This window comes from Gavialis gangeticus, unplaced genomic scaffold (assembly GCF_001723915.1).
Source record: "Gavialis gangeticus isolate Ggan-Ray unplaced genomic scaffold, GavGan_comp1, whole genome shotgun sequence".
Taxonomy (NCBI): domain Eukaryota; kingdom Metazoa; phylum Chordata; order Crocodylia; family Gavialidae; genus Gavialis; species Gavialis gangeticus.
This window is the reverse complement of record NW_017729022.1, coordinates 100,500,087-100,509,375: the sequence shown is the minus strand read 5'-3', so window position 1 is coordinate 100,509,375 and position 9,289 is coordinate 100,500,087. Positions and strand designations below refer to the sequence as shown.

The 9,289-nt window shown below is 43.7% G+C and overlaps 1 protein-coding gene across 8 annotated transcripts in view; it reads right to left on the bottom strand.

The window, feature by feature from the left end:
* PPFIBP1 (PPFIA binding protein 1) overlaps window positions 1-9,289 on the bottom strand; it is a 212,580-nt gene that overhangs the window by 11,972 nt on the left and 191,319 nt on the right. For all 8 annotated transcript variants that reach the window (XM_019515713.1, XM_019515715.1, XM_019515714.1 and 5 more), the window contains 2 exons: window positions 2,715-2,837; window positions 936-1,061 (listed from right to left, as the gene is read on the bottom strand). In XM_019515713.1, the coding sequence (XP_019371258.1) occupies window positions 936-1,061; window positions 2,715-2,837 (249 nt within the window). The remainder of the gene's footprint in view (window positions 1-935; window positions 1,062-2,714; window positions 2,838-9,289) is intronic.

Here is a 9,289-nt window from a genome sequence, read left to right as displayed (position 1 = left end):
CTCAGGTCCCTTCCAACCCTAGAAACTATGAAACTATCTAAATCAGGGCTTTCTCGGTGATTTAAATCATGATTTAAATCACCTTGATTTAAAACAATCCACCCTGGCTGGGGTCAGGTCTGACAATCAGCCGATTGTAAGACCAGGATGCAGGGTGGGTTTGAGACCCCAGACTCTTTGGAGCTGGGTTTGACAATCAGCTAAGAGGCCTGGAACTGCCCAGCTGCATGTCCAGTTTTTAAAAGTCCCAGGGCTCGAGGATCAAGGACCCTGTCCCTCATCTTGGCATCCCTATCCCCAGGGCATCTAAAAAGCACTTGTTCAGCCTGGCTCCCTGGAACCCCTGCATTTTTAAATACCTTTCCCCACATCTCTTGGAGGGCTCTGAGGCAAGGCAGAAAAAGCTGTTCAGCTCAGACATTTCCAGGTTTCTAGCTTGAAGAACTCCTCAGCTTCCCTCACTAGGGAATCTTGCAATCTGCTCCTCCTACCCCCATTTTGGCATCAGGACTGAGGCTGTCACAGTCCTAATGTTGACCTCCCTCCCCATGCTGACACTGACAATGAGCTAATCATCAGCGTCAGCAGAGAGGTGGCCAGTGAGGTGGGGGATGGAGTAGAGTACCTTGAGATGCTGGAGGACCCAGTTAAGACCTATCACATGGTGTGTGACATGCCACATGTTCAGATTAAAGCTTAGTAGAAAGCAGCTTTAAAAATGTACTACATTTTTCAAGCAACATCTTTATAGCTGGCTGGCCATTTTTGTTGCTGCCTGGCCATTTTTATTATGCAATAATTATTTTGTATGTGTAGCCTTGTCTAAATTTATTGTGCCCATAACTGGTTAATGGCACAATAAATGTAAAGTGTACTGGGGCCTCGGAGTTCAGATTTTTTTTTTAAATTTACAAGATGAAACACTAAATTATTACCATCAGTCCACCATGCACACCGCTCCCTCTCAGATTAGGGGCATATTCTGCGAGGTCAACTGAACGTAACCACTCCATCACACGATGATTGGTCCACTGAGTTACTTCAGATGGCATGATGTTATTCTGTGGACAGGAAGAGATTGCACTTATGAAGACTTTGTTATCCTGTCTTTAATTCAAACCCTCCCCCACCCCTGTCCTCTGCTTTAGCAAAACTTCTGTCCTCAAAGACACATTGAAATGTGCCTAGATCAAACTTCAACTGCCTCCTCAAACTCTGTGAAATCTCTGAGTCCATATCTTCATCGTGATGCAGTATTAGGCAGTAGCCAGCAAGATTCCTGATATGTTTAAATGATCTTTCTCCACCCCTCTTAGCTCCTGACTCCTGACTAACCATCAACATCTTAGCATTATTTACACATTCTAGCATTGCTACTGAAATACACAGATCAAAAAAGTCAGCTGATTATCGTGTTAGTGTGATGGGAAATTAACCAGAAGCTTCCTACAAGGCAGTGAAAATCCTGCAAGGTAGTGTGAATCAACCAATTTAGATCAGGACATCAGATAAAAGTTTGGAATGCTTATACTGCTGTATGAATTCTAGAACAGCACTGAGCTGCTCAATGCACACAGAACTGACTGGCTAGAGGATGACACACTCTCCTCTCCATTTAACACACCTCAAGTGCTGTAAAGTAACATGGCACTATGTTTCTGAGCACACAGGGCCTGCATCTGCAATCTCTTACATAGGCATATACTGCTATCACTTCCAGTGGAATTAGTTGTGATTCACCACAGGGTGATGAATCCAGTATCTCAGGATACTGCAAAGACATGATGAATATGAACCTTCATCTCCAGTGGCCTTACAATAGGGTCCTAATTCTATTTTGAGAGCAAGCTACCTCTAAAGCATACAATCTTATAGCAGTAGCTCAAGATAATACCTGATTATAGTGTTGAACTCAAGAAAATTATATATTAAAATTTCATGAAGTCTTAGGGTAGCAGTAGGCATTTTTTTTTCTAACTGTGGGCCAAAATGACCCACCTCAGGTCAGAGGCAAGTGCTCAAGAGCACCTGCAGCCAATGCTTCTCACCATGGCAGCACAGGGAGAGCACCCACAGCCCATGTCCAAGGATCCATAGGCTGCTGACACTTACTCTAGGGCAGTGATGCTCCACCTTTTTGGGCCCACAGGTGAGATGAATCGTGCAGAGCATGTCTGCAGGCCAGATGCCACATTTGGCTTTGGTTTGAGAGTCAGAACCAGAAATTTTGCAGCAGAGGAGAGACAACTAGCACTGTTACCACTCCCACGCTGCCAAAGTTTTGGACCTGTGGGAAGACCCCCACAGGCCAGACAACATGACCTTTTGGAACTAGCTCACAGGCCAGAGGTTAAGTAAGAAACTGTACACCTAAGTTCAAGGCAATTATATCACAGGTGGCACTACTTTCCTTAAAACAGTGCATCAGATACTATGTTCTAGAAACAGTCAGTTGTAAACTAGAAAGAGAAATGGGAGATTTGGCAATAGAAAGTGATTCCATAACTTGTGGAAGTAGGAGAAAAGAACCCAGTATTCTAGATGTAGAAGGCAGAACATGAAAGTGAAAAGAAAATGGTGTAGATATGAAAAGACATAGATAGATAGCTGTGGTTAAGACTGGTGGGGTGGTAGAGTCAGAATAACTTGTCTGAAAAAAAAAAAAAAATCAGAGGATTGCTCTTCATGATTTAACTTTCCCTTAAAAGAGGTACCTCATCCGACGGCCTTCTGCGCAGACAGTTGGGTTCAAAGTTGTTTATCCTCAGGACCTGAATGGCTCTTTTGATGCTAAGGTGATGGAGAACACTAACAACTTTCAAGGACAGTAAATCATCCTGTGAACAGTGAAAAGAGTTTTAAAAAATTAACCCCCATACACAGCATTAATTACTGAAATTTATACTAAAACTCCTTCTGAGAAGGTGGTTTTTGGTGTCTGCCTAAGATGCTACATCAAAGGAACACAGGGATAGCTCCTTTCTGTATTCATTTTTAAATATAAAAAATTCACCTGATCATGGCAGTTCTACATTTCTCCCCACAAAAATTTCCCAGGATGGTTTGTGCCAGCTGCTTTGCAACTTCCTTCAAAATAGTGATGTCAACTCAAAGGATTCTGGGAAACATCAGGAAGGAGTGGGTGTGACACCTTGCTATCATCAATCCAACCTGAGAATATCTAGATTTCTGAGCATAGAATAATATCAAGATCAGAATGAATTTCAATCCAATCAAGCTTGTTCATGGAAAAAAAAAACCCACCCATACTGCTTTGGTGAAAAGTGAGGTCTCCATGAGAAAAAAGATGAACTTTGATCACTAAAAATCCCTCATGCCTCAAACCACCTGAGAAATATGTTCCAAATACTTTTAGTGAGAAACAGGATGGTTCAGAAGAGTGGCAATGGGCACTCGCCTCTAGCTCAATGAGGAAAAGCAGCAGCTATTGGAATAGGTTGTTGAAAGTGTATGTAAAGTCATTTAGTGGTCTTAGTTCAGTTTAACTTAACTCAGTTGAATTTATTTAGTAGCCTGAAAAGGGTAGGCTGCTGTCAGTCCCTCAGATAAGCAAACCAGTGAACCAGATGAAGGCTGAGCTGCTCTCTCACCTCTGAACAATGATCTCCACACTATGTAACAGCTGTTTGAGGACTAAAAAGACGACTAAATTCTGCAAGTCTGAATTCACACTTCAGAAAATGCTTTATATGTGAGCGACACATCAGAAAGGTGATTAAAAAAAATGACAGCTCAATTAATTTCAAGTAACATGAAAGAGCAATGCTCCTTGCGCAAGGAGAACTAGTGATATCCATCAAAGGACTTTGCACTTTCTTTAAAGCAGCAGTTCTCAACCTTTTAGATTTAGGGCACCCTTTGATAGGCTCAAGGCACCCCTCAGTAGAGTCAAGGCAGCCTTAGGAAAATGTCAGCTCTTACTTTTCACTCTATTTCTGCCTACAGAAAAACAATAGAGCAATTCTTCTATTGCAAAGAACTCAGAAAGATCACAACCAGTCAAAATGTTTTTAACATTATGGATTTGTAGTTGAAACCTCTGGGTTTATCTTGTGACTCATGCTTGCACACCTAACAGTAATACCATTGGGTGGCACCCCACAGGACCCTTGCAAGAGATTTCAAGTTACTGCAGAGTGCCACCACACCCTGGTTGAGAATCATTGCTCTGAAGTAAGAGCAGGCAAAATATGGCCCGCGGGCCACTTCTGGCCCACCAGGCCATTCTATCGAGCCCACGGGGCCCTAAAAGATTTAGAAAATTAATATTTATCTGGTCCTGGCTGCCTGTCAGAGATGACAGGAACCAGGGACAGTAGGACCCAGGGGGAGCCAGCAACAGGACCCAGCAGCCAAGCCTTGCCCCACCCCCAGCCATTTCCCTGCTTTCACTGCTGCAGCATCACATGGCTCCCAGCTGTATCACTGGACTGCAGGAGCACGGGGCCTGTGCCAGTGCCCCAGGGGTAGGAGTGGGAGAGTGTGTGTTTGTGTATGCACACACAGAGGAATAGAGAGAGGTGGTGTGTGTGCGCGCGCGCGCGTGCGCACACACACGCACAGGGAGGGAAAGCGAGCGCGCACGCAGGGAGGGAGAGACAATGTAAGTGCACGTGTTCATGGGGTGAGTCCCACATGCACATCCCACCATACACATGCACCCACACCCCCCTCACACTGCCATACATGCAGACCCCCACATCCACACCCACTCACACACCCCAGTCACCCTTCCCCCCACACAAACCCATAAACCCCATACCCACCCACACATCCACATACACACCCACATGCTCCCTTACTCCACACCTCCACACCTATCCACCCCCCACAGACACACCCATACCCCACTTACCCACATACTCGCAGCTCCCCACAAACCAATACCCAACCCCCAAGCTCCCCCACAATATACAAGAGTAAGACTTCATTTTAAGCTGCTGTGCAATCACCTCTATGTACAACATACAAACACATGTAAACCAAGACAAAAATATTTTTGAAATCAAATTAATGAATCTTGTAGATGATTGCTTATAAGTTAGTATAATTAGATATAATTTAGTATTTTTCTGGTTCCAAGATGACAAAACCCCTAGCTAAAAGGAAGGGGGCAAGGGAAGGGTTTCCAGTGGCAAAGGTCAGGGATTAGGAGGTGGGACTTCCAGTCACAAGATGGTGACCGGGGGCAGGGCACCTGTCAAGGGGCGGGGCTACCCATGTAGTCCTCAACAGCTTGCTAAAACTCAGTAAGTGACCCTCCACCCGAAATAATTGCCTGCCCCTGCTCTAAAGCATGTGGATTTGAACCTCAGTAACCAATTCAGGTCACTTTGGGACTGCAGAAGGTAGCTTTGTCTATGACTGCTTGGACTCCATGAAAGTTTCCCCTGGAGTATTTTGAGTTTAAAATTGTTTAAACCTGCTTACAATCATTAGGGAGCAGACAAGGTTTTCGCTGCAACTTCCAGAGGAAAGAAAATTAAAACATTTCACTTGTCCAAGCACAAACATGAGATGATGGAACATGAGATACAGAATTCTGAATCCATTTTTCAGGCATGAGTGTTTTTCACGCTTACTCAGTGGCAGACCGTGATCTACTTACAAGTTTGTAATCTGCAGAGTGTGAAAAATCGCACTTGCCTTTCCTACATCTGCATTCATTTCAACATCTACCCTCAGAATTTTCACACATCAGGAACAGAATAATAATTATGCTCTTTCATTCACACCCTACAAATGGGATGCTTATTCAACTCTAGAGTTGTATGCATTATGTTTATCCAGACTTTATAACTCACACAAAGCTACTGAATTTCCAAACAGAAAACCATGCCTATAATGGTTATTTTTATTAGAATCATAAGGCTTGTGCATTATTAAAAAATTAAGCAGTCAAAATCAGAAGCCATCTAGCATAGGGCATATGCATATTCAACCCATAACTGGGCTATGAGATGTGTGTGTTCAGTTTAGATCTTAAAGTTAAATTAACTGCTGGTAGAAATATGTGCAACTTCACCGATTTGGGTGGAGTTGCACATACTTATGCCAGTAGTCAAACTGACTTCATATATTTCCCAACACCTATGTATATTTTAGTTATACAGTGTTCTAGCCACTAGCCACCTATATATTCATGGATTACAGAAATCTCTACAGAAAGCTTAGTTTTTTCATAAAAGCCTAGGCAGATATGTTGTTTGATTTCAAATAATGGGTTTGGGGGTAGGTTTTAAAAACAAAAACATTCCAGAAATGTTTGATTGTGAATCTGAAGTTCAAATTAACTTGAAAAAAAAATCACAAAACTTAACTTATCTGTTCAAATTTATTTGGTTAAAAAAGGGATTAGAAAAATTTAATTTAGGGTAAGTCCATTGGAAGCTATTAAATTGGATAGTCAGGAATGTATTCTCTTGTATTCTATGTAAACCAATGGTTGATGCCAGGGAGGGCATGACAGAGGATGAATTGTTCTAGACATGCCCTATCATATGCTGTCCTTCTAAAGCAGTTACTACTTTTCACTGCTGGAGACAACATATTGGGCTAGATGAATCATTGGTTTAACCCAGTATGGCACATACTATGTTCCCCTTTAATTTTAGTTTTATCGTGGTTTTTAAGACAGTCTTCACCATGCTAAAGGATCCAGTAAACTTCCACAAGTTAACCACATGCTGCATAAAAAGTACTTCCTCTTGTTTGTTGTAAACCTATGTACTGATACTTTCAATAGTCACCTCCTAGTTCATATATTTTGGGAGTCAATGAATGACAGTTCCTTAATCACAGTCTTCTTTACCTTATACAGCTCTATTGTTCCCCCTCAGCCTTCCCCTTTCCAAACTGAACACTCCATCTTATCAATCTCCTCTAACATGGCAGCTGCTCCATACTCCTGATCATCCTTGTTATAGTGGGAGATGTATCTAGAAAAGTGATTATTAGAAAGGGATGGTTTCTGTTATAGAGCTCTGCTTTCTTTACCTGGTCTGTGAATTAAGATTTTTCCCAAACCTCCACTGACCGCCAAACAACGCAAATTATACCATTCTGCAACCTATACCTACTGATTAGCTTTGAGCCCTCTTGCAATTTATACCATTATTAAGCTCCTCCAGAATTTAACATAGCTTTCCCTGGGACCCTGTTAGCCCTATTCCTTTGAGACCAGCTTAAATAGCAGGAGCAAATAATTTCTGATGGCCCAAATACAAAAAAAGGGACACAAATATAAAACCCCCAAGCATTTAGTATATTCTTCCAAATCCTACTAAGGCATCAGACAGCTAATTCACTGTGAAGAAAAACGCACCCATGGCAAAGACAAATACACACCTATTCATTGCCAAGTGGAGCATATAAACATGCCTATGTGAATTAGGTGTCTAGTAAGTCTCTCCAAAGCAGCTAGTATTTGCTTCCAATTTGGATTCAACCAATTTGGGGGATGGTGATTAGAATCACTATCCTGAATCAACTCGGCCGAATCATAGTTTCATAGTTTCTAGGGTCAGAAGAGACCTGAGCAGATCATCTAGTCCGACCCCCTGCCATGGCAGGAAAGAGTACTGGGGTCAAACGACCCCAGCAAGGTGTTCATCTAACCTCCTCTTAAAGACCCCAGGGTAGGATCCAGCACCACTTCTCTTGGAAGTTGGTTCCAGATCCTAGCCGCCCTGACCGTGAAGTAGCGCCTCCTGATATCTAGCCTAAACCTACCCTCTGCCAGCTTGTGACCATTATTCCTGGTCACTCCTGGTAGTGCTCGGGGGAATAGGGACTTCCCCAGTGCCTGCTGATCCCCACTGACTAGTTTGTAACAGGCCACTAGATCCCCCCTCAGCCTTCTCTTGTGGAGGCTGAACAGGTTCAGGTCCCGTAGCCTCTCCTCATAAGGCCTTTCCTGCTACCCCCTAATCATGAGAGTGGCCCTCCTCTGGATCCTCTCCATGTTGTCCACATGCCTCTTAAAGTGCGGCACCAAGAACTGGATGCAGTACCCCAGCTGCGACCTGACCAGTGCCGCATAGAGGGGGAGTGTCACCTCCTTGGACCTGCTTGAGATGCATCTGTGGATGCATGACAAGGTACGGTTGGGCCTTCCTGACTGCATCCCCACACTGCCGGCCCGTGTTCATCTTGGAGTCGATGATGACTCCAAGATCCTTTTCCACCTCTGTACTGACAAAAAGGGAGTTCCCCAGCCTGAATTGAACAGGTCCCATCCCCGGCCTGCTCTCCCAGTCCCGTCAATGGCTGCCCCATGCAGCCCCAGAGTCCCAGTACAAAAAAAAAAGCCCTGCACTCACCAGCTCCTCCCAGGCGGGGGATGGGGGTGGGCAATCCCAGCTGCCCCACCCCTGTGAGCACAGGCACCAGCCACACAGTTCCCTACTGCCCCTGAAGGGCCTTCCCACCCCCCCCTTCCCCCACTGGAGGGGCAGGTGCCTCCCCTGTCTTGCTGCAGCCCCTGTGTCCAGCCACCCTCCTCCCCCAACCAACTCAGACACCCATTATCTCCACACATCCCTGCCACACACAGGAAAAACTTCATTACTGAGCAGAGCAAAATCCCGCACATTTGTTCATATTTTTAAAAAAACACCCAGAGAGAGATGGGAAAACCCAAAAAGAGGTCATGCCCAAGAAAACCTGGACAAATGGCAACCTTAACACACACACATAAAGTACTATTAGCGTTTATCTAGCATAGCTGCTATGGTCAGCATAATACTGCACATATTCCATTAAAGAGGAGCAGCACACATCACTATCAGAGGATACAGACAAATACAGGAGTATCTGATTTTATACCATGACCTTGACCTCTATTAAGCTCTATCCTGCTGTTACTTATCAGATATGTGGAATAGCTTATAGAAAATTCAACCAACTTGAACTTACAGAAGACAAACAGAAAGCTTTCTGTTAAACAGGATTTTATGCACAGTATGTTATTTTTATCATTCTCAGTTTTGTAAAAGCAAATGGAATTCATCCTCCAAGTTTCTTTCATAATGGTTATCCTCCATAGTACAATTCTGGTCACATGCTGTGAAAGTCATTCATAGACAGAACCACCGCAAGGTACTTACATCTGACCTGAAACCTTCCAAGTAGGACTTCTGGCAGGAATAGACATCCCTGCACAGGGATATAATTTAAGCTCGAATAGTTACCACATAGTTGCTTAGTCTCTGATGAGCCGCTCTGAGCTGTCATTTGTGCATTTCAAAAAAAAAAAAAAAAAAAAAAA